At 34.7% G+C, this 26744-nt stretch overlaps 1 protein-coding gene across 9 annotated transcripts in view; it reads left to right on the forward strand.

The window, feature by feature from the left end:
* Nucleotides 1-5489: 5489 nt before the first annotated feature.
* The window catches only part of Cda5 (Chitin deacetylase-like 5), a 38639-nt gene continuing 17384 nt past the window's right edge, over nucleotides 5490-26744 (forward strand). For 5 of the 9 annotated variants that reach the window (XM_064690486.1, XM_064690474.1, XM_064690477.1 and 2 more), the window contains exons 1-2: nucleotides 5496-5620; nucleotides 10404-10502. In XM_064690486.1, coding sequence (XP_064546556.1) covers nucleotides 10412-10502 — 91 coding nt within the window. In that variant the 5' untranslated portion in view covers nucleotides 5496-5620; nucleotides 10404-10411. Of the gene's footprint in view, nucleotides 5629-9239; nucleotides 9405-10403; nucleotides 10503-26744 lie in introns of those variants that run through there. The other 4 variants (XM_064690476.1, XM_064690475.1, XM_064690479.1 and 1 more) reach the window with 4 other exon arrangements.

Below are 26744 nucleotides of genomic sequence, written 5' to 3' on the forward strand. Positions count from 1 at the left end.
TCCCACCCCCATAACTCGGTCAAAACTCAACCAATTTTCATATGGTTTGGCTTTTTGGTAATAGTTTGACCCCTAGATCAAATTGGCATCTAAGTTTGGATACATGAATTTTAGTCAAAATTCATGTGAAAATGGTACCCTCAAATATCCTATATAGACATAGGTCAAAATTACACAACCCCATAACTCAGTCAAATCTCATCCAATTTTCATATGGTTTGGCTTTTTGGTCATAGTTTGACCCCTAGATCAAATTGGCATCTGAATCTGGAAACATCAATTTTAGTCAAAATTCATGTGAAAATGGTACCCTCAAATATCCTATATAGACATAGGTCAAAATTACCCACCCCCATAGCTCGGTCAAATCTCATCCGATTTTCATATGGTTTGGCTTTTTGCTTATGGTTTGACCCCTAGATCAATTTGGCATCTAAGTTTGGATACATGAATTTTAGTCAAAATTCATGTGAAAATGGTACCCTCAAATATCCTATATAGACATAGGTCAAAATTACCCACCCCCATAACTCGGTCAAAACTCAACCAATTTTCATATGGTTTGGCTTTTTGGTAATAGTTTGACCCCTAGATCAAATTGGCATCTAAGTTTGGAAACATTATTTTAAGTCCAAATTCATGTGAAAATGGTACCTTTAAATATCCTATATAGACTGAGGTCAAAAATGCCCACCCCCATAACTCGGTCAAAACTCCGCTGATTTTCATATGGTTTGGCTTTTTGTTAATGGTTTGACCTCTAGATCAATTACGCATCTACATCTGGGAACATTATTCTCGGTAAAAATTCATGTGAAAATGGTACCCTCAAATATTCTATATAGGTATATATCCTATAAGTCAAAATTATCTACCCCCATAACTCAGTAAAATCTCATCCGATTTTCACGAGGTTTGGCTCTTTGTTCATGGATTGCCCTCTGGGTCAATTCGGTATCTTAATATGGCAACATTATTCTTGTTTTTAGGTTTTATCCGATTTGCTTCAAATTTATATTCAAAGCTCCACATAACAACCTAATAAATACGTGTTTCAGAGATTTGGGAAATTTTGCCCGCAGCACTGGTAAATTGGCTTACCGTCCGATCGATTTCAAACTCGTTTTCAAAGATCTTTGAGAGAATTTATTTTATACCCGCTAGAATATATATATGACAAAATTGTATAGGCTATTATAAAGATCTTTGACATCCATATATTTATATATATATATAAATATATGGATGTCAAAGATCTTTATAATAGCCTATACAATTTTGTCATTACCAAGTAAAGTACATATGTATATATCAACAGCCGAGTTGAGAAACATGTCAGTCTGTCTGTTTCTATGCCAACTGGTGTAGAAACGATCGTTCGAAAATTAAGTTCTTATATATATATTCTAGCGGGTATAAAATAAATTCTCTCAAAGATCTTTGAAAACGAGTTTGAAATCGATCGGACGGTAAGCCAATTTACCAGTGCTGCGGGCAAAATTTCCCAAATCTCTGAAACACGTATTTATTAGGTTGTTATGTGGAGCTTTGAATATAAATTTGAAGCAAATCGGATAAAACCTAAAAACAAGAATAATGTTGCCATATTAAGATACCGAATTGACCCAGAGGGCAATCCATGAACAAAGAGCCAAACCTCGTGAAAATCGGATGAGATTTTACTGAGTTATGGGGGTAGATAATTTTGACCTATGTCTATATAGGATATTTGAAGGTACCATTTTCACATGAATTTTGACTAAAATTAATGTTTCCAGATTTAGATGCCAATTTGATCTAGGGGTCAAACTATGACCAAAAAGCCAAACCATATGAAAATTGGATGAGATTTGATTGAGTTATGGGGTTGTGTAATTTTGACCTATGTCTTTATAGGATATTTGAGGGTCCCATTTTCACATGAATTTTGACTAAAAATAATGTTTGCAGACTTAGATGCTAAATTGATCTAGAGGTCAAACCATGTACAAAAAGCCAAACCATATGAAAATTGGATGAGATTTGACTGAGTTATGGGGGTGGGTAATTTTGACCTATGTCTATATAGGATATTTGAAGGTACCATTTTCACATGAATTTGGACTAAAATTAATGTTTCCAGATTTAGATGCCAAATTGATCTAGGGGTCAAACTATGACCAAAAAGCCAAACCTTTTGAAAATCGGATGAGATTTGACCGAGTTATGAGTTTTGACCACTGTATCGGAGGGGGAATTTTCGAACTTTATCTATAATAGATCATCTTTGAAAATGAGTTTTTAACCGATCGGACGGTAAGCCAATTTACCAGTGCTGCTGGCGAATTTTCGCTGAAACAGTTATTCATAAAGTTCTTATGTAGAGCTTTGAATATATGTCTGTCAAATCTATGACCCCCATTTCCCCCAAGGAGGAATGCATAGTATATTTATATTTCTTTACTTAAGGGGAAATTAACAATAATACCGAAGGCGCTCACTGCATGTATATTTATCCCTTTATTTAAATACCAGCCGAAAAGTATGCCATCTATTTTGTTGGTAAAGCTGAAATGCCAACATTAAGGTGGCAATTTGGTATTGTATGCATGATTAGTTAACACTAAATATAAATGAATGAAAACCTATCGGCTATTGTTATTGAATGTTTCAAGATTCAGAAAAAATACTTAAGCAATTAACCGCAATATATTAGTTAGCTGTAATTTGTACAATGGAAATTTATTTCGCAGCTGCTCATAGATTTTTTGGAGCAGCCTCGTGGTATGCCAAATATTTCGTTGTATTAACTGAGATGCCAATACTAAAATGGCCCTCGTATGCGAGCTACTTAATGGGTCGCTCCCAAACGTCATTAACATCTACTAGCCTCTCTGACTTAGTTTATTATTAAGGAATTGATGGATAAGCGATAAAGATTCAAAAAGAAGAGCATTCAGCTTTCGAAGAAAACTAACTAAATTTATTAGAGTCCTATGACTCATGAGCCGGAACCTGAATTAACACGAAAACTAATTTCGCGGGTTATAGCAGTTCCATTACGTAGCTATACTCAGCTCATAAATATAGAAAGTTTTCCATGTTATTAACTTTCTATTATCTAGTATTTATTACAAATGTACCTTTCTTTAAAGTAATCTTGAAAATGGTTCAGATTTCGGCTTGGGTCATTTGCATACAGACCAAAATTACGAATCGCAACAAATGAAACGGGATAAGAATTTTCCAGGAACTCGTATACTTTAGGTATTGCATACTTTCATGCGACTCAATTTAAACCTGCCGAAAACACGGTGCCAAGCCAAGTTCGATATTTTTACCTGTTACCAAACCCAACTCACCAAAAAAATTAATACGAAAATTAAAACAACAAGTTTCCCATATATATTTTGAAATTCCGTTAAAATTTTTTTTAAATTTTATTAATTTCTTTGAGAGAATTTATTTTATACCCGCTAGAATATATATATAAGAACTTAATTTTCGAACGATCGTTTCTACACCAGTTGGCATAGAAACAGACAGACTGACATGTTTCTCAACTCGGCTGTTGATATATACATATGTACTTTACTTGGTAATGACAAAATTGTATAGGCTATTATAAAGATCTTTGACATCCATATATTTATATATATATATAAATAGTCATGAATATAATTTCAATTTTATTCTTGTGCAGAAAAACTAAAATTACTCTTTGCCGACTTGCATTTGTTGTATTACCAACTGAGACAAATACATATCTACAAAAACTGCATTCGATACTCAGTCGGCTGTAAATAAAGGAAAAAACTGGTTTTTAAATTGATCCAGTTACTCATTAAGGCAAATAACACGCGTCAAAACGACAGCCCCACTTTAATAATCTGTACTCATAATACAAATAAGTAAGAATGTATATTCATATCTACATGCACTTAAATACGTTTATGTTTCTGAATATGTACAATTAATTACTAAATAATGATCTTTGTGTATTTTCTGCATAAATACACTTCTCTCATAGAGCAAAGGATGCCTTCATAGGGTATCTCGAAGTCAAGAACTCTCGACAAAAGTATTAATACCGATTTTGATTTAAAATATAAATCAAGCGTTATGAAAATTCTTATGTTCTTATATTCCAACTTAAGAAATATATCCTGGGCGTGTCACCCAACTGCAAAATGCCAACTTATTGCAGAATATATTAGGGTCACAGCTGCAAGCACTATTGACGATTTATTGACATTTAAGGTAAGTGACAAATATTTCTCAGTGTGCTTGTCGAAAATCATTAGCAGAAACTAAGTCACAGTAATAGTTTGAGTTCCGATTATTTGGCTGTCAAATGTTCAACCCAAGTACTTTTACTTTTTGGCACTTAAGCAAATATAATGAAAACTGCCATTGTCAAAGTTATTTGACTAGAGGATACCCTCTACGGAGCTTTGAAATGCTTGCAAATAGAAAAGTATTTATTTTACAGTAAAAGTTTGAGTTCCGGTTATTTGGTTGTCAATTGTTCAGCTCAAGTACTTTTACTTTTTGGCACTTAATTATAAATAATGCAAACTAAAACAATTTGGAGTGCTATTGTCAAACTTATTTGACTAGGAGATACCCTCTACACAGGTTTGAGTTTCTGCAAAATACACCAAGTATTTATTTCTCTACGAACATACGTAATAAGCATACTTTTTGTCATCTGTTCACTTTGGACCGCAGTTCTTCCTTTAAGCAAGGCTATACAAAGTTTAAGTAGAACATGTAGCATTATAATACGCTTATAAGCTTTTCGAAAATCAATATATTTTTTCTGTTAATTAATTGCATTGTATTAATTGTATTTGAATTGTGTTTAAACAACGCATTTAAGAGTAGAGTCATATTTTTATCGTTTATGAACAAGCTCTTGTATGTGCTATGACAAGAGCACAGCTGGCTTGAATTTGTACTAATTAATAAAATATCGGTGGGCTAATTAACAACATTCAATTGGGCTTTTGTGAAAAACACATTTACTTCCGCATTGCAAGCTTTTTGCCGGAACTAGATCCTGTTTCGATTGGGCTTTTGGGATTGAGTTCATGGCATATAATAGACTAATTGTTTGTGCTTCTACAAATGTAAAATTTCCATTCTGATGTACATATGTTTGGTATCTGTCCAATATGTAACTACCAGATATTACTATAAAATAAACAAAAATTAACTATCCATAGTCATACTTGGGAAAAGCTATCAGGCAAGGCGTGGTTGGTCAGCTGGCTATACTGTGCAGCTGCCGTAATATTTTGCTCTGGAGCATTTGTATTAAGTATTAGCCGGTTATCGTAAATTCTAGTTTCTAGGTGCCACAATTTAAATGGCGCGGTCGTGCTCGTTCGCCTGCTTGTATATGCATAAAAATTGCAGCACCCGCCTCGGCGTCTATGGGCCCCAATATAGCAATTGTAACGTTCAAAAGCCGCCCAGTCGGTAATTGCGAAACAGTCACTCCAAGGCGTGGAGAAGGTCAGCAAGTCGGTTGCTGCTACCTTTGTTGTCGTTGCATTCACATTGTTGCCGTTGTTTCTGTCACTGTTCTGATTTCGAATTTTTTAGCTGTGGCTGTAAAGTTTGCTCTGCTGCCTTGGTGAGTGGGTGCGTCTTATATAAACGGAAACTCATATATACTATACCATATATACTGCATATAAGTTTTCCTCGGTAATTATTTCGTATTAAAGGAGATCTCAAATTTTTGCGTAAACTATATATATAAATATTATATTTTGTCCATTTTGTCTACATTTTAACATTTTAAAAATAAATTGTATTGGAATAGATAATTACTATAACTAATTGTATTATTGACCAATTGCCAATTGTTTCCCTTAAGTTATTCAGTTCGATAAGGATACAAAATCTAAAAAGTTTTCGTTGAATATATTGTTTTACTCATATAATAAGAAAACTTTAAAAACATGTACGGTTTAATTAATTGAGGCTTTTAGCCTTTTCACAAAAGCTTTTTCAACCACCAGGGCCATTAGATCGTAAGCTTTTCTTCATGGCAGCACTCCCATTTTTGGCCAAGCTGCGAGTACAATAGATCGGTTTTTCGACCACAGCAAGTAGATACAATGTACAATCTGCCGTGAAGGCCGTTACAAATGTAGATCTGGGCATGTATGCTTGTATTGGCTTTTGGGCTTACAATAGACTGTTTGGTATACGCATTAATAGGGAAGTTATCAAGGCTGAATACTTAACGGTTTAATGTACACACTCAAAATTGAGGTATTTTTTGTCAATGTGCAATATAGAGTTAAATTGATTGTGTATTATTATAAATATGCTACCAGGGACTGCTGTGCTCGCATTGCCCTAGCTCTTGCTCCAATCGGCTTATAGTGTAGTACTTTTGAGCACATACTTTTAAATTATATACACAGAGAGCGGAGAGGATATATAAATATAAATATATATATATATGAATGGATACTGCGTGTCATATCCTCATATGTATTAATTTCTTTAATACATATACATACTACACATATGTACATATATATATATATATAAAATTATATAAACGCATACATATGTTTTGATGTAGTTTTCTACATATGACCTAAGCAGCAGGTAATACATTTGCACAATTTTATTTTACCCTCTCTACCTCATTTAATGAGTACAAGGTATGATAATAGTTTGACACGGCAACAAGATTGTTATAACTTGATATATTATTGCCGCCCATTTGTGAAGTGAATGGCAAACATTTTAGGGGCGCCGCCTGAACCTTTTGCAACGGCATATGGATTCGAAAAATTTGACAAAAACTTTTGGTAACATTAACACAAATTTAAAGCGTCAATTGTCGGTTGAGTTTTATAATTAAGACATTGTGGCGCAATAGATTAATTTGTTTATGAAAATGTACGTTAACTTAATAACTTTTTGGCGTAACTATGACATATTTGTACAGTTAAGCCATTATAACTAACTGACCAGGTGTTTAAATTTTACATACTTCACATAGCAGTTAACCCAGATACCTATGCATCCACTTTAGTCTTGCCGACATTCTTATATTTAGTTTTAAACATGTTCCAAACTATGAAGACGCAAAATGCATTTATTCGGATGGTCTAAATGGTCTTGTGTAAAAGTATGTAACAGGCAGAAGGAATCAAAAGGTCGATTTAGTTGGTCATCAATTGCGTGCTGCCCTGTTTTCTCTTAGTAGTGGCTCACATAGGTTGGAACAGAGAATAGAGTATAGTGGGGTCTTTTTACCTAAGTATTGTTGAAGTCGCTGTTGTTGTTTACTAAGACTATTAGTCTTTTATAAAGAAAGTGAGTATTATTACAGGGTTTTGTGAATTTCATCTGCACTATGTTTTTGTACGCTATTTCCTATCAAATTGGTTTTATATCTTTATAAATTCATGAGGATGGCCCGTGCTAAGATCCGAAACCACCTCAATATGTATTCCTATTTTTATATACGTAATGTAAATATGCACTTACCCAAAAATTCTCTATATCACACTCGGTTATTTTATTTCCTTTTATATCATATCACTAAAATAAAAGAAGAAGAGAGAGAATTGTAACAAGAGCAAGAGAAAGACAGGATAGAAAAAAATTAGCACGCATACAGTTCATTAGATTGCTATGCAAAGTTGGTAGTAAATAAACTACGTAGAATCAACGTATAAAAACCTTTAAGTCTTAGTTTTACTCATAAGAGCCGGGGAAACATTTCAATAGGTAAAAACGTTGGCTTTATGAAAATGGACCATCTCCGATCCCATTATATTCTTACTAAGTGACAATAGCCGAGTCCGTCTGTTTGTCCATCTGTTTGACCGTCTGTCTGTTCGTGAGTTGGTCTCAAAACCTTTAAAATAACTTGACCCGTTTAAAGTAATCGATAATATTCGATATTGAGATACTGTTTTAGAGCATATATTTCAGGATTTAAGAGCGATAGTCTCAAAACTTAACATGTTGTTTCTCGTATAGCATCTTTATTTCTTTATATTTAGACTTGCCTCACATCTGCCTCAATTCGAATTTTGCTGTTCGGTTCGCCGAAGTTTAAGCATTTATCGGCGATGGTTTCATGTTTTGATGCTCATTTGCCTATCGAAATAGGAAAACTAGCATGTATTTAATAATTTTACCAAATCTGCATACAGACAAAACTTTGTAAATACATAAATATATATGCATACAAGATGATTGGATTGCCAACAGAACTTGTTAATAAAGCACTTATATTCAAAGAATAAAAGACTACTTTTTACATGAACTCATGAGAATTGCAAAGTAGGGCGATATATAAAGATATGCTCTTTCAATTAACAGTGCTGCAAGGAAGTTATCAAAACAGTTAATTAAACCTGGTTTGCCTTCGTTATAAGAGAATTTAAATACGCACTCACACCTGCAAAAAATAATTGTTAACTAGTTCTGTCTTTGGTATAGTAGAAAGTACATAGAGGATATTATCCGGCCTTGTCCGGCCAATACTTTATTTATGTTTTAAATATTACGTTTGCGCCAATGTCCAGCCCTTGGAAGAATTAAATTTGTCCGCTACTACAGAAAACCCCATTTACATTCGGAATAATCGGTGAATTACGTTTCAAATCGCAATTAGATAGGGGTTTAAATTGAGACGGAACTCGATCGAGTAAAGTAAAAAAAGTTGTAGCCAATCGTTGAAACTCGTGTTTGTTATTTAAAGATGTGCTGGATAAAAATAAAAATCGGATAAACAGCGTCAATAAACGTGTAAGCCAATATTTAACTTTATAGCCCTTAAGGTGTAAATACACATATGTATATATCAAATGAAATACTTATCGTAACCGCGTGCGGGGTTAAGATAGGTATTTGATTTGATTTGATTTCTTATAGACTATAGATATTTGTAAATAAAATGCCCAAATTTAACATTTGAATACCCCGTGCGTACAATCCCTAATAAAACTATTAGCCAAGTGGCTAGTGGCATTTAAGATCGATGTGTTTTTAAAATACAACACATAAAAATAATTAAAATTAAGCCATCAAATTCGCAGAGCCATATCAATTCACAGTCTACCAGCAAATATTAATAGCTAAAGAGTAACATGAACTAGCCGCCAGTTAATAACAAAAGCTTTTGTGAGTCAGACAGGTTTTACTCTTACTTTCAAAAGCTTAAGAGATACCGTCGAAGCAAACGGCATTGCGCGGAGCAGACCAAGACAACAGCAACATTAACAGGGGTACTGTTAACTAACAGCCAACGACAACGCAGGCCAAGCTTGGCGTGGAAATCTGGCTTGGTTTGGGCCAGCTGACTTACTTGAAGCACTTGCTGTGCACAGTCGCGTTGGTTAGGTGTTTCGATTAGGACGTGTTCCCTTCAGCGCACGGTAAGAAGTGTTTTGGCTGTTAGAATTGGTGAAGTGCAATAAACTGTTGCTCAAGAACCCCGTGTGCAAAGTTCAAAACGGTTTCAAGCATTACAATAAAACGCATATCAATGTGTTTATAAACCTGTAAGCCTCGACCTGTTAAATTCGTGACTATTACACTCAACTAACTTACGTATAGAAAGCAGCCACAACTGCATTTTATAGTTCAAGAAACGAGCATGTGTGCGCGAAAAAGCTAAAGCAAACGTATTCGGACTGGCTTTACGTCAAAAAGAAAGTTTTGCCAAGAAAAACATCAACAAAAACAAAAACTCTCAAGCCTGGCTGTTTGTTTATTTTAATTCGCTTCACATTTTCTTAGCATATATTTTTTCGGTTTTCTTTAGTGCGATAGCGAAAAGCGCGTGAAAAATTTAAATCTTACCGCTAAGCAGGCAATCTTTGTTTCTGTATTTTTACCAACACATATGTAACGTCATTTATTTATTTAAAGTGCTTTTATTAAAAATATTTTTGTCGGAACTATAGGTGCAGCTTCTCGGAAAGAAAATCCAAAGTAATAATTTTCTAAAAAAAAATAAGTAAAACTTCATTTTGCAATTAAAGTGTGTGTGTGAACAAAGTTGTGATTATAACTAATGAATGTGCGAATAATAGGCAGTAATAACTGCAACCACACATTGAAAAATAGAAACAAAACTGAATCAAAGTGCACCCACAGTCAAGAAAAATACAAACAGTTCAAGAAAACTGTAACACAAAAGCTTGAAAACGAAAAAAAATCTAAATTGAAAGATTACGACACTGTTTTTTTTCTACATACTTATGTGTCTACATACAAACGAAAATACATCAAGCCTTTGTTTGCAGTAAAGACTGGCATTTTTTTTGGCTGCTGTTGCCGTGCCGTTTGAATGTCGGCCTGTGCTTGCATTTTGGTATTTCGAATTCTGTGAATTAACCTAAAAAACGCAACTGCATCAAGAAAATTTACAGTTACAGTGATGCGCAATACCAACAGCAACATGCAGTTTTCAACACATCGACGTAGTTTATACTGGCTTCTGGGATTATGTCTATTGTTATTCGAAACAGGTGAGTTCGTATTTGAATGCATATTAAAAAACAAAATCAAATGACTTAAGACACAAACTTGCTGCTAAGTAGGTTTCGTATCTTGCTGACTTGAGCTAACTATCAAGCTATCAACCATATATGCAAATCAAATCAGCTTACATAAACACTGCACTAGTTGAAAAAAATGTTCTAAAAGCTCACAAAAAGTACGAGGCAGGATTTTGTAGGTATTAGGTATAGTCATTGGATGAGACCATTCACTTTGAACTGTAAGCTATGCTGAAAAGTGCATCAGAGGAATAAAGTTCAATTTTAACAGCTCGAATTTTTTTATAACATTTTTTCATTACTTGAAATAGTTTATGATTAAGATGTGTTGTTTAAATTTTAGCACAGTGTGTAAGTCAAATCGAATGATATAGTATTATAATATGTTAATAAGACCACGCTTTTGGACTCTTTAAATAATCATGGTACTCATGGATGCATTTATAAATAGCACTGAACTAATGTGCAGCAAACTGCGCAATTTACAATGTTCTAGCTTAAAAATATGTTTCTTGCAATTTTGGGAATGGGCGAGGTATCTAAACGTGGAAAATTCCTTATGAGCGTATACTATACGAGAGCCCACATACCGAAGTTGGTCTATCTATCTATTATGGCTTTTAAGTTATGTTTAAAAATCAATTTTTATCCACATTTTAGAAATTTTATATAGATAAGAAAAAGGTGGACCATCCATTTAAATAAAATCAACATACACTTTTTTACACATTTTCAATAGGTACAGGGTTGTTTTGATTTAGGTAAATTTGACTTGCATTATCCTAAGTTGTTCAGAAGTAATTCGATCAATTATCGCAAAAACTTGTTAGTTTAAGACATGTATATAATTATATGCTAAGACTTTCATTAGGCTCGACCCTTAATGAAATCAATTGCAAAGCCAATACCGTGTTTACACAATAAACAATTCATTTCTTACAGAAGGCCGTTTGGAGATACTCAAATATGTTGGCTTGCTTGATCTATTTACCTAACATACATACATTCAAACGAATAATATGTAACATAATCATTTTCAAGCATAACAACGAACCAGGCGATTGGCCAGCTCGCACTGTCCACTTAACAAAACACAAGATATCGGGCTTATGTAAGCTATGCCAATCAGTTAGCTCGCTTATGGCACAGATATTAATTACATGCAAGACTTGAGTGCCGTGAACGATATATGTTACCAAACAAATTGCGGTTATAATAACTGTAAATAATTTGCAAACACAGCTCACTTAAATATTTTCTAAACTTTTGAACTGTCGAAATAATAATTTTACTAAATTCAATTAGTAAAAGTATATACACTATGTAGCAGTAGTAGTAATTGTGTATTCGTTTACATTAGAATGTTCGTTGGGTTAAGAAGCAATCTTACAGCTCACCTACAATGTAAAAGTATATAAGATTTTATATAAAATTTTTTACTGGAGGCAATAATAAAATACACTCGTACAGGCAATCTAATATTACGTGCACGTATTATTTTCCTTCGCTAAATTTGCCTTCATTGAACTATCAGCGGTGGCGCGCTGCATATTCCACTTTCATTTTCCGAAAACTGTTATGGTATATCGCTTGTTACAATGCATACATATACACGAAGTAAAAATTGCTTTGCCACGTTGTTTGCGTTTTTGGCTGTTTATTATTGTCAGTCGTTTGTATGTATTGAGAAAAGATTTGGTAATTGTTAATTATTTATTGGCAATGGAATTAAAATGCACTGGCCGCAAAAAGAAATCAACCTAGTCCAGCTTATGGCCCGTGGGGTCAGGTGTTAATGCATATAATTACAACATATTGATGGCATAAGTAATACATAAGCATGACATAGTGAAGGCGAAAATAATGACACGTTGGTTGGTAGCCCTAAAAACTGTATATGATAAGTGACATTTTTATTGTGAAAGCCAGCACGTGCAAGTAAATTTATTTTCATTCGTGCACTGATAATTATCACTTATAATTGTCTAAGGTTGGCAAAGCTATTTTTTTTAGTGACTTTTTAGACAGGTGTCCATTCGGACGCCATATAAAATATTGTCGGTTACTCAAAAAACCAAAAAGAAAAGCCAACAAGAGTAAGTTATGTGTTTATACAAGATGACAAAAGTAGTATGTTTATAGATCACTATGTTAGCATAAAAGTTTTACTGCCACTAACTCCTAATTCAATGGTTTTTTTTTTTACCTGTTTTAGCTGGTGTTATACGAAACACACAATTGAACACAATTGAAATGTTCTCACTTGTCTAAAAATGAACTAAATGCAGTTAATATGGAGGAAGCACAGCTAAACAAAAGGTGTCTTCGATTTTCAAGTTCAAGTTTATTTACCGTGTTAATTTACAATCATTGCAAGGGTTTTGAGCTGAACACCCAAAATATAATTTTTCCTTCCATTTTATGAAAAAATATCAATGCCAAATGAAGTTCAAAAAAATCACATAAACGAGAACTGTACAATTACTTCACGACTAAAGACAGTGTCAATGCACATCGTGCGAAACAGTTGGCACACGCGGAAGGGCATCATTAAATTATTAGACTAGTTGACATGCCTGTCTTGCTTTTACTCTTAAACTATTGTAATCTGAGAGTTGTGCCTTTGTGCATGCATATGGCGTAACACAGCTTATAGCGCTTGTAGCTGCTGTACACTTTCGTTTTTCCCACTTGCAGCTGAGCGCAACAAAGGCAACACGCGCCCGGCGAACATTCATAAATATGAATAAAGTAGATATGTATGTAGTATATATGCATATGTAGTGCAAATATTGCGATAGGTTAGGGTCCATGACATCTTACAATTAACAATAATGGAAAATTGAATTAAATTTTTATTTGTAACATGGGTGGAATAATGAATAATCGCATCGATGAAATTTTGGTACGCATACGTCAACGACACCTAGCTTAACAAAAACCATCAAATCCGATTTATTATATTTTATACAATTAATTTTTTTGATGGCGTAACCTACCTTGAATTACTTGTCTTTCCTTCTCATTGTGTCCACACACAACAAGTACACATTGCCGGCTGCAGACAAAATTATTTTCAATGTGCAATGAGCATGGCTGCACTCTCACAACAAGCAAATATAAATATATAAAACTTTTGACATCTCTATAAATCGTCTCGTGAAATAGCAACAAGTTGCCTTGACTGGCACGTCTGCTCTAGTTAACAGCGTCACACTTGCCTCTGCCCCAGACTTAGCGTCCAGAGTGCTTTTTCTCACTCACGGTGTGTAGCTAATGGTTGAATGCCCGGTTAGGATTGCGTAAAACTCTTCATTTTTATGATTATTTTATTCGTGTTTCACATTTACGGCTCGTTGCCTATAGAGCATACACTCACTGACACAGGCAGGCAACCGTAACGCTAGCATATGAACTAAGGCGACTTCGCACCGTATCTTTGTAATTGATTGAACAGACTACAGACCGACATTCTATTCGCTTACTTATAATAACCAAATCAAAATATGTATGGTAGATACAATTATGTAAGCTGAAGCGGAAAAGTGTGTGGCAATCATAATTAATGGACAGTCATATATCCATACATCATTGCCATAGAGTGATATACATTCATAATTAGAACAACAAACTTATTCACTTTCTTTATAAATGAGTTTTCTATTAGCTTTATCGTATTATGTCATAACTATCGTTTGCTGCAAATCAAAATTTTGGTACCAGATGTGTTTACCACTTATATCTGATAATCTATGAGATAATCCGTAAAAGATAGTGACAGTTTGAACATTCATAATGTGCAAATCAAAGTGTCAGTCTAGAAGAATCCAAAAAAGTAAACTTAACTTTGTCTGTGTTTGATATAAGAGAACAACTTACATCGCAGATATGACTTGGCCTTGCTCGGGTTAAGTTTTAGAGCGAAACACTTCTTCAATGAATTTTGACAAAGATTAAAGCTATTCGGATAGAATATATAATATTGTATAGTTCCGATTCCCATTAACTTTCCACAGAAACGCCACTTAAGGTTTGGTATCTATATATTTTAATGAAATACAACACTTGGCTTAATACCCACAAATCTACAAATCTAACTTTGTTTGACATGCCTTTAGAATGCTTATGACATTCCCTAACATTGCTTATACCTAATATTTATTTAGGAATCCCTACATTTTTTAACTCATCCACTACCCACCGTATATAAGTACTTGTGTAGTGCAATTACGTGCATACAGTGGCAGTTACAGCCATAAAGAGAAGTAGACAGCAAATAATTCAAGGCTGTAACTACACACAACTGCACAACAATTTAGAAAGGCAGTCATGCTAAATGATTTTGACACCGTCATGGGTCTTGGGCGTACAAACGATGCAAGGACACAGTCCAATTTAAACGACGTACCATGCCTGGCCCCGTAGTGGAAGCTTATGCTTGTAAAAACATATAAGTAAAGGCTGCTTGGTATACTTGCAAGTTGCAATACTAATCCATACAATGGTGCAGTAATTAATATTTGGCCCTCATAAGCTATGGCTGATTGAGAATCGACTTTTGTATGGTATTCAATTGAATTTTAAAATATTTATGCTTACATTCAACAGATTTACCAGCTACCATTTTGTGAGTGCAAGGCTCGTTGGCCTTAAAGACCATGTATTTCATTCTCGCCTGTGTAAATTGGCAAACTTATAAACTGGATTCACGCAGATGTTCAACGACCTTGCAGCTTATATTTTTTTGTTGTTATTGTTTTCATGTGTTTTCCGTTAAGTCAGCTTCATCGTTCAAGGCCATCAAGGGCAACTTTTCAGATGCAGGCAGTAACCACATCTTCCCTGGCTACGCACTAGCAACTTATTATCTTGCGCATAATTTTTCAAATATTTTTTATGCAGCTTGTGCATGGTGCTAACCTTTCACTTTCACTGGCCAGCAACGCATACTAGTTACAGCTGTTTTAGCCGACGACGCGACGTCGGCACCACAATGACAAAGTACTTATCGATTAACGATGCTAGAGTCCATTATATAAGGTACCGACTGCCGTCCGTATGTCAGTGAGCTGCTCCAATAAGTGAAGAAAATGTAATGATTTGTAGAGTGAACTGATTACGAGTTTATGCCTTTCGGTTTTCAACATGCAGTGGACGATTAATCATCCAAAGAGCCTGGGCTGTCACGTTAGTCAATCGAAGCTATCTATGCAACGCATTTGTCGAAATTGTGTCAGATGCTGGATCATCAAAAGTTTATTCACACTACAAATTTGAACTGTAGGTCTTTATCAGCACACAGCTGGTCGAAGTTGGTGATTTTCTTGTAATTGCCATATAAGTCAATTACCTGATGCAGCCATTCATGTTTTCGGTTAGTGGTTTGGCTTATTGCAGCAACGCTGCCAATTTGGTTAATCACAGCGGGAACCTGATGTGGCCCGCCACATTTTCAATACCACCAAAGCATTGAAGGCGAGGAACAAAAAAAAAAAAAAAAAAAAACACTTAGTAACTGGTTCCAATTACAAAGTAAAGTTTGATGACATTATGTTTAGTCGCTTGCGCCTCTTTATTTGTTATAAAATAAATTTATTGACGCAGTTTTACTGCTTCATGCCACTGGCCAGACGAGCTTCAACTCAGCTACCAAAGGCCACTTGGCATTAAAAGCTGTAGGTGAATGTTGCACTGTAGTCCATACAGCATATACATTATCAAGTTTAGACTAAGTCATTGAACTTTTTGGTCGTTTCTAACAATTATTTACAACAAAATTTGTTTATATGCAATAAAATGTATAAGTTATACATATATTTAAAGCGCACATATTAATTAAAATTATCCACCACATGTAAAAAAACTTGAGATTGAATTCGAAAATATACCGTATTATTTGCCTTGCTAATACAGATTTAACATTAAAGCTTCTTACTTCTGTTTAATATACCTATTTAATTATCTCATTTAATTTTTTTGTTTTTATATCGGAGAGGATCAAGTTTATTTAACGGTATTTAATGGAATGACATGTTTAACTCGTTTGCATACAAAAAGTCGACAAATAAAATTTGGATGACATTTTAATTTTAATTTAAAATTGTAGATCCAATTGAACAACTGAGCAATACTCCATATTTAATATGAACCAACTAAAATATTATTCTATTCACAAATTATGAAAGTAATAATTCGACTGGCTCGTCCCCACTCTTAAGGTTACTCACGCTGATTGTTGTAAGCATGGGGGAAAGCTTATTTGTTTTTACACAAAGAAATTTTAAAAATTTAAAAAAAAAACTAGATGTTAAAGCGAATTTGTTTTAGAATAATATAGTTTATAAGGTGGTTAAGTTGGGAGTAGATATAAGTTAAGTCAAACTATATTTATTAATCAAGCTATAACAAATATGATAGAAATTCTGTTGGACTTGACAGTTATAAATCAAGTTATCTGCATAATATGAGAAATAAATATATTAACCGAATTTTGTTTTTTATTATAAAAATGCTATAAATTTGTATTGTCTGGCAGGGTACATTGGAAATTCCACAGGTATCCGACGCGTCATCAACAATGCGTAGGATTCGCTGGCAATGTACTATATCACTTTTGTAGCGTCAGTCGCAAACAAGGCTTACCACTTAGCCTCGATGCCTTTATAGATCCAGCAACTGCTGTCTAGAGAACGCCTTCTTGCACTTTACGAGATGCTTTTGTGCTGATTGCATGCCAACAATAATTCTTAACATGTTCATTGTTCTCTATCCCGCCTAAGTTGTCTACTTTATGTCCTGGCATTGTAGCATAAGCTGTGTAACACATAGTTAAAAATGGTAGATGTGACACGGATAAGTCGCACGTGTACATACATTTTGTGTGGAGACTGACTGGCAAAATAGTGTGTGGGTTTTTAAATATATTTAAAATTTGTATTTTTGGATGATATCGACAGACGACAGACAGACGATTTTAGTTTTACACTGTACACACACACAATATTTTGGCCATTGAATTATTAAAGAGGTATTAACCAAAAACAAAGGTCTATCGTAGCCTAAGGTGTAAATTTATATTATGGATATTTCCAGGCGGCTTTGATTGACCCATGATCAGATATTGGCCTTCAATTTTTTGTCAGTATCTATTTATAAAAGTATCAGTTGACGCTACTCTTTCTTAACTAATTTTTCTCGCCAAAAAATCTCAATAATTGTTAGACGTACACATACAATCATAAAAAACCGGATAAAAGTCCAACAGCAAACAATTTTGAACAAATAATATCCGCTTAAGCGATCGCGATGCGAAACATGTTATTAGTCATCGCATTATTAACAGAAATAACATAATAAAACTCAAACAAAACAACATGTTCTCAGGGAGACAAGCATTGTCTCGGTTATGCAAGTGATATAACTTAGCAGACAGCCATCGGAAGTATTCGGTCTACTTAACGCATTTATGTATTAACTCTTGTTGGTTGCGTATTTTAAAGAACACGCGTTAAAGTCCCAGAGAGATAGCGAATCGAGTTCCCAAGCTCAAATTTACCCTACTTCTGGTAAAGACAAACACACAAAACCTTGACTTTGGTTTTTCACACGCCTGTTTGGCTCAGCTTTCAATCAAGCTAACAAGGGGCTTTGTATAAATACATACTCATATATTCGACATATGTATATAGATAGCAGGTTTTAAAAAAAAATTTTGAGTTACTTGATTTATGTTGCTACTTTTTTTTTTGTCTATGCTAAATTTAGGTAGGACTGTATCTCACTTTGTTCACCATTGCAGATAATATTAAAAAACTACTCTTTATACCATGCTTATGAAATATCACATGTGTTTCCGACAAATTTTCGATCAATGGCTGATTCTTATATGAGCAGATTATATCATTTCGTTGATATACACGCAAACTCACAAATTATACGAAAACAAATCTGCAATATGTCTCCCAGGGTATTAAATACTCGGCACCCCGAAACTAAAAGTGATTTCTGGTTTTTTAATTAGGTGTTTAATTTAGCTGTGACTGCACAGTTGTGGCCTTTATAATATTTGCTTTGACTATTAGACAGTTTTATTAAAAGCTTTTTATGAGGAGTTTTCGTAAGCGAACGAAAAAAAAAACATACACAATACACGCATAAGTACAAACATGTGTGATAACTTGTATTTTATCAGGTTAATGTGTAATTTGTTAAAATATTTATTAAACATTTGGCAGTCAGCGTGACCAAGCTATCAACAATGTTACGAACAGGAAAATTGGGCAATTTTAAATCGCTTTGTTTTTACCTATTTTGAAATCACTCATAAAATTTTGAAAAAATCTCTCCTTTTTTATTATTAATAACATAATATGTATCATTTATAATAAACAAATAAATGGATATAGTTTGTGCTCCCATTCTTTGGTATATAAGTTCCTGTAGCCGTCCAAGGTACATACATAGCTAGTTCGACTAAGCTAAAATACGAATTTCGCGATTTTCTGTACTACCTGTATCAATGACACCGCTGTCTACGGTCTTTGCAATAAACATTACTTATTGGGAATTGCTTTTTACTTGTCTTGCTTTACAAAGAATCTCAATTTGTTGCTTAACTACTGTGCCTAAAAGCCTTTTCAGATTAGTTTCAATGGACTGCAATTTATTCTTCAAACCATATTGATGATCAGGGGGGACTGAATACAACACATAGGCTTTGTCTCAGCGTTTTAAAAAACAAAAACTTTCGATTGATAGAATTAACACGGTTAACGATAAGGGCTCTAAAAGAGTTTAAGATAAATTTTCATGAGATATACCCGAAAGGAAATAAACGACCACCGCGAAACGCCTGTAGTATTATTGGTGACTATACGAGATGAACCCGAGTCCACCGTTCAATTGGAAATAATTTAACGCCTTAATTCACTTGTGAATAAATTTTGTGTATTTTTTGCCAAGTTAGCTGCTTTTGCTTTTACTTCCAATATGCGTGGCATCTGCTCAAGTTCAACGTCAAAGACGACAAACAGGCACGGCTTGTTCGTCTACAGACTTACGCTTTGCTCCGAGCAGTCCAAGTTTGCATTTCAACTCAACCTGTAAGTAACCACTTTCCTTGTTTAAAAATAGTATACCCAATATGCACATTTGTTAGACAAAAATAAAGTTGAAACATTGAAACTGTGAGATACCATGCAGGGGCATTACCACTTGAATACTAAATGTTGTTGTTTCATGTGACCCAAATGATGTTTGGTGCGGATTGTTTTGATTACATATTTGATTTCATTTAAATTTTTAGTAGTTCATTGTTTCCCTATCTTGACTGAATGACCAAGGTGGAGGCTATTTGCTGATTTTAATTTAAGGTATGTACCGATCGCTAGCTGGACTGGGTCTAATATCGGATTACCAAGTTTGTTGCTTGAGTCATTCGTTTTTCCGGTAACTTATGAAATATAGAGGTTTCAATATTCTTTATGTTCCATTTAAAAAAGTAAATAGTAAGTAAAATCTTTTTTTTTTACAAACTTAGTATTTATCAATTGCTGAAAATTATACAATTTACTATGCTGCTGAAATTCAATTGAATATTACAAAGAATCGTTGGGCCCGCCTTTTACGTGAATAGGTTATTAGTCATCTAGTCTATGTTGCCTATGAGGATGACATTTTTGACTGTTTCAAGATTAGCCTGCTAATTTATTTTAAAATTAAATATATAAGATATCTTCCATTCCCTGCAGTTGTTTGTGGCATCTCAAGCTGCCAATAGAAACCTCTTTGGTCAATTGAGATTAGCAAATTTTACCGTTTAAACTGCGTTTCAGTTGTTATTATTAGCTTTTTTCTCCGAAAAAAAAAAAACTGGCTAAGCTTGGGGCTTTTATGACGCTGTTAGTACGCTACCGACTGACTGTAAAACAATTATTGTTTTGTATGTATATTTTTTTTTGCCTGTTGGCGTCAAACTTTTGCGCAATAGCAGCAACCGTCGCGCCGGTTCGCCTTTTATAGGCGGCAGCTGTCTTGCTAAGTCGTTTAATGACCCTGAATTGGTTTTTAGCTCGGGCTTTGAGAACGCAAACCGAACTAATTGTACATACATTATTAAAATGTCATTTAATTCGCTGGGTCTGGCACTACGAAACACAATTCTGACTGTGTAGTTGATTTTTATATTTCTACCTTTTAATAATGATTATTGCAATGGCTAATCAAGCCACACAAATTGTTTGGATATGATCACCGAACAATTCAAATCAGAACGCCGTACAATAATTAAAGTGTGGGATACCTTTTATATCCCATATGCCACGAGTTTAACTTCTAATTTTTTCTCGACGGCGCACCCAAAATGTCGGTGCCACTAAAATCTGTAAGCGCAAGACCGGACCCAGTCAAGCAAACGACAAGAGCTCCGTTCACTTTTCAATTCTAATGCCAGTCAGCAAAATTTTGCCTGAAGTACATGAACAAAAACAAGAAGGAAGGTATTTACGGTTCGCATACCCTGTTTACTGTGTCACATTAGCCAAGAACTGGTCAATTGTTTTGGTCTCAATTATCGGATTGGCGAGTGTAACCTTAGTTAATAAATTGAAGTTGCTCGATTAAATGATTCTATCCCTTATCAATTTTACTCCTGATTTTAAGCTGAGAGTCCCTAGCAATTCAATTGTTGCTAAATCCCAATAGACTTTTTTTATATTTAAACATATAACATTTATATGCTGGCAGCCAACAGATTAAGGGAAACAATCTATCTTGAACTATACCGTAATCCCTATTCAAGTAATTGATGCTTAACAAAATGTTTGTGGTATTTACTCTGAATTTGCAGAAATCGGATGGGCGTGGGCTTGCGGCTTGCTCGTTCTCTCGTTTTCGGGGTGCTTTACAGGTGGGTGCCGCCTTTGTTTAACTTTTGGCATTTGGTATAGGGAGTGGATTACCCCATTGTCAATGGTTGCATTGTGAGTGAAGTACAAAATGCGATGTGAACCATACATAATGTACAATTTTGCAATGCACCTTGTGTAGTTCCGTTATAAAAATGAAAACTATGAATAAATAATTATTAGCTTATTAAGTGTAGCGTTCGAATTGTGGACAACGGAAAGTGAAGGCAAATTACTTGAATTTTCTGCATGCATAGCATGAGAAATGCATACTGACAAAGCTATGCGACTGTCTGTGCATTTTGCGTGAAATACAAAAAAAAATTTGAATTTCAAATATGTTTTCCTAAACGTAAGCCTAGCAACTGCAAAAGCCACTGGGAAATGTTAATTAAAAACTACATTTTAATATCGTGTACTAGGAGTAAAAGCAATTGCTTATACTCGTTGCTTATATAACGATAACCGATTTTTGCTAAGATCTACCATATTTACAGCATGCAGCAATCATTTAATAGTAGCCTTCAGGACTGTACCTGACAGACACTGGGGTAAGCAAAACATAACCACGCACTATGTGTTACATCAGTACCACAATGAAGCTGAAAAAGAGTCACGATCAAATCTCCCAGATTTGTGTGTACCTGTATGCCACAACAACCCAATTTTTAAAAGAGATTTTTTGTCTTGCAGTCATGCCTATTTAAACTGGCTTTTTATTTCCCTTGTCGATGCGCATTCATATTTTTATTGTTTATGACACTAAAACGGACAACGACAATCGATCGCCATTTCTTTTCAATACGGAATATTTTATATTTTGAATTTAGTGCGCATATTATTGTTTTCTTTTGAAGTATGCTTGTATTTTTGCTCCAAATGAAATACGTAATCGTGCGTGGTATGGACGCACACAAGTGACTTGGGTTCGATGATGGGTTCAAAATCGGTGTCAATCAGACGAAACATTCAATTCAATTGTCGATAGGTACATAGTGAAAGTACAAACATATATATAACATACCTTTTTCGATCAAACCCATTCGTTTTGTAAGCAGGAATATAATAAGTTTTAAAAAAATCTTCAACATTATAAAGCGTTTAATCAGCAGTATCTTTACCAAAAATATTGAGTAAAAAAGAGGTTTTTCCACTGCCGGTTTTCGAGTTGTCTATTTTATGCATGTCGACTGCTGACTCAATTCTGTTCGCAGACTCATGCTGCGTGGTTTTCACAAAGCACCATAATAATCAGGTTCAAGTAGACCCCACTACAAATCTTAACACGTTGTTCGTCGGATCGTAAATAAATTTAACGGCTGCCACAAAAATTTTAAATTTACCATGCAGAAAACTTATTTTCCGATACGCATAGACTTAAGATGTAGAATCGGTCATGGGCAAAATACCCGCAATCATCAAAATCGGTTAAGTTTTGGCAAAGTTAGGGAACTGGGGGACTAGAGACTTTGTTAGTCAACACTATTCGCATTTTACAGAAAAGTGGACCCCTCAGAATCTTTTTTAAAGTAGGATCCGTTAGATTAGATAAAAACTACAATCTTGAGATTCCAACTCCAAAAAAAATGATTCCCAAATGAGAAAATAAATTTTACCACTTACACAAATAAAATTTTTTCGCATTTTTGTCATAATTTATGACCAAACATTTTTTTTTTACCTATTTTATCACATAATCGATTAACAAAATTGTTATATATTCCAATTCAAAAAACAATTATTCCATAGGGTGCATCATATTTATTACCAATAAAAGTTAGAAAAACTATTTTGATTCCATCGAAAATAAATTATAAATGCATTTATAACAGGCAGATGAAAGCCTCTCTATTTATTTCTTGGGTTGTGTGCTCTACAAAAACGTAGAAGTAAGATAAATGGAATTTTAGTTATTTATTGTGCCTCAATGATTAACTGACACGTACTGACATATAGGATTCTGATAGGTTGCAGCACTAAGCATACAATATAACGACCCTCTTTCTATTGTATGCTGAGTGGTCGCAGCCTGAGAGCCGATTAACCGATTAACTTAATATATATAAAACTCATGGGAGCAGTTTACACAGACATAAAGGCTCTGCACTTGTCATTGCATTCACTCTTTAGTACCCCATTAAACTTTATTTCCAACGCAGGCAGACTTCCGCGCACCTGCAAAAACAATACTCAAATATGCAAACGCATTTGCACGGCTTTTGTCGTTTGACTGTTTCGATGACCAGTTTGACACCCGCACACATGCTTTCGGATATGTAAATTGCCGTAACGGTTTCTGAAGACAATAATCACGCTTTGTAAATTTCCATTAGTATAACGATTGTGCGTAGAGATATTATTATTTCACGTGAATGTTTTTCACACTGTATGTTTAATGTGCATGAATGTTTTTGGGTAATTCAAAAAGGCATTCGGTTTTAAAAAATGTATATACATACGTATATATCGCCATACATATAAATATAAATATAAATTGAAGGCACACACATTGATTTAACGTCATATGTATGTGTGTAACAACATTTGAAAACCAGCAGCATCCGGCGTTTCTACAAAGTGCCAATAATAAATGCTTCACAAAATAAGTACAGCAGCAAATCGCACGAAAAGCTGGGACTGCCACTGGCAACATCAACCGTGTCAGCAGCAGCGAAGAGGCCACAAGCACCACAGACAGATATGAGCACCTTGACCTCTCAGCCGCTGGAGTCAATGGGGCGTTTTTCTTCGAAATTTAATTGAACTGAAAAATGAGCGTCATGGCCGTGGAACGGCAGTTGCGGTAACTGCAGTCCGCTGATGCTAAGATTGTTTTCAGTATGATAATACAGAAATTGTTTTGTACATTTTGTATGTAAATTTTGGTTGTCACACTCTGCGAACTATAAGTGTATTATTCATATTTGCTTCATCTTTCAGTCGAAATTTGCTACCTTATTTTTGAGTAACAGGCCTTTCAACATTGTAGCGTGCTATACATTGACCTCCGTTGCTATAGACAGTCTCTCAAATTTGCATGCATTTTGATGTGTAACCATTATCTACTCTGAATAGTATAGGTTATTCGCATTACTCAAGTAGTCAAGTACATACTAACATACAGGTTTGTTAAGAAGTTGTATAGAATTCATATTTTGCGGGGTATACAATGATGAAATATAAACATATATCAAATATATTTTGATACATATCTTAAAAGGGTTTCTCACAAACACTGTTTTACTGCTGCAAGCAATATAATCCCGTGATTTGGAAAATGAATATTATGGACATACTCTAGGGCATACAAATTCACATAAGACCTTACCAATATTAGTGTAGCATATCACTCGATCTTGCAGTCTGGGTAGATTCCGCATTACACTCTCGCAATGGCGACATCTGTAGAGCTGCAACATGACGGACCAAGACGGAGAGCAAAAAACTAATTCGATGCAGGCATTTCTGCTAACTCATTGCAAATGCGACACTCGAACTCAAATCGTCAAAAATTGCACCGTATAAAGTGGCAAGCAACATTCGCGCTGTTGTGGCAGCTGGCTGGCTGGCTGGCTGGTTCGATTTACAAGTATGCGAAAGTGATCGATTTTAAGGCAGGCGTGGCTCGCCGCATTTAAAATGCGCTTTGCAAGCCTTGCGCCACACTGTGCCGTGGTTGTCTTTGTCGCTTTGGTTGTCGTTGGCAGAAATGTCGACGTCGCGTGGTCTAGTTGCTGCAACTAGCAGCAAGATTTGAAATAGCTTGTCTCTGTGTGTATGTTGGTGAGTGTTGTGTCTACATCTTATGCAATATTCTCAGTTTGACCCACTTTTCGTGCTAGTTGTGTTTTACTTTTTGCTGTGGTCGAAGTTGGCGTTGCTCGGCAACATTCACTGTGACCAAAAACAATTTAATCGTAGCACGTTGGAGTATATATCAAAGTACATATATATGGGTATATAACATATACATATGTCTATTTGTTCTATCATATCTCAGTTATATCTGGAATAAAGAAATATATTTTGTTTTGGCGGGTATAACAAAATGTTATCTTATAACAAACATTAAAGATACACAAAGCATGTACAAACTTTTTACCTATGAGAGAGTATACAATTCTGGAAACTACTACAACTACAGTAAGAACTGCAAGTTTGCTCAAATCAAATGCCACAAGTTTCATATTGCCTGTCACAGTCAAGCAAGCACTTAACGACTAAGAGGGGCCGTTACCATTCTTCCTCATGTGATGTGTGCTTAATATTAAAGGTTCTTGGCCGACGTTTGTTAACACATACAGGAGGCTGTCCTTTTCATCTTAAGCGATCTAATTGATCGACATGGCAACGCCAAGGCTATAAGCAAATTTGGCTGTGCATTCAGTTTATATTTTTTCAATATCACTTTACTCTATGGTTTTTTTTTTAATTTAAAACCAAGAACGAAATTATTAATTTGGAAGGCTTAATAGAAAGCATCTAAGCACGTTGATGTGCATTCGATCATAGTCATACAAAAACTTTGTAAAACTTGGAGTATTTGAAATATTTGTAATAGTAAATCGTTGTTAAGGTAGCGTACAAATTGAATAATTTTTAGGCACACATTTGAAAACATAGACAAACAGAAAATGTATATGAATGTGGCAATTCAATGCTAGCCAGGAGCCTTGTTACATAACTACCAAAAACTTGTACGGCTCTAGTGCAGCCAATGTTTTGAGAGGGACTCACAGCTGACCGTAGCAACTGTAGTAATAAGTCGAAAACCAGGCGAGTGTTGCATAGTTGTGTATTTCCTGTTTGTGGTGCATAAAATAGTGGGTTCCAATATACATAGCTCTCACTTTTGCGGTTGGCACATACCATTGCATATCAGCGTCATTTTCAGGTATCGAAACGAAAGGCAACTGAACTGTACTACTTTTGCTTTAAGGCATGGTTAGCAGCTTTTGGGCACTTTCCCGAATATTCTTGTAGCGATTCCACTCGTCAGATTATAGATATTTATTGGCACCTAATTAAAATATCGCAAAGAAGCTCAAGTAAACCATAGCTAGGTTTGCAATTCAGAGACGCATAAATCTTTAATTATAACAAAACCCGCCGCGAGATGCAAATCAATAACGTAATTTATTGGCTATCACACGATAATAAAATTTATTGGTTGAACATACATTTAAGCTGAATATTTATTGCGCTTATATTTAACCTGAACTTTTCTTATATTCATAACAGCATTAACCGATTTTTAGATAATTGAATCTGCTACCGAAGTACAAACATATATTACTCAAAAATATTT

The sequence above is a fragment of the Drosophila montana genome, unplaced genomic scaffold (genome assembly GCF_035044405.1).
Source record: "Drosophila montana isolate Dmon_TW-CO22-7 unplaced genomic scaffold, ASM3504440v1 contig_3266_1, whole genome shotgun sequence".
Classification (NCBI taxonomy): Eukaryota; Metazoa; Arthropoda; class Insecta; order Diptera; family Drosophilidae; genus Drosophila; species Drosophila montana.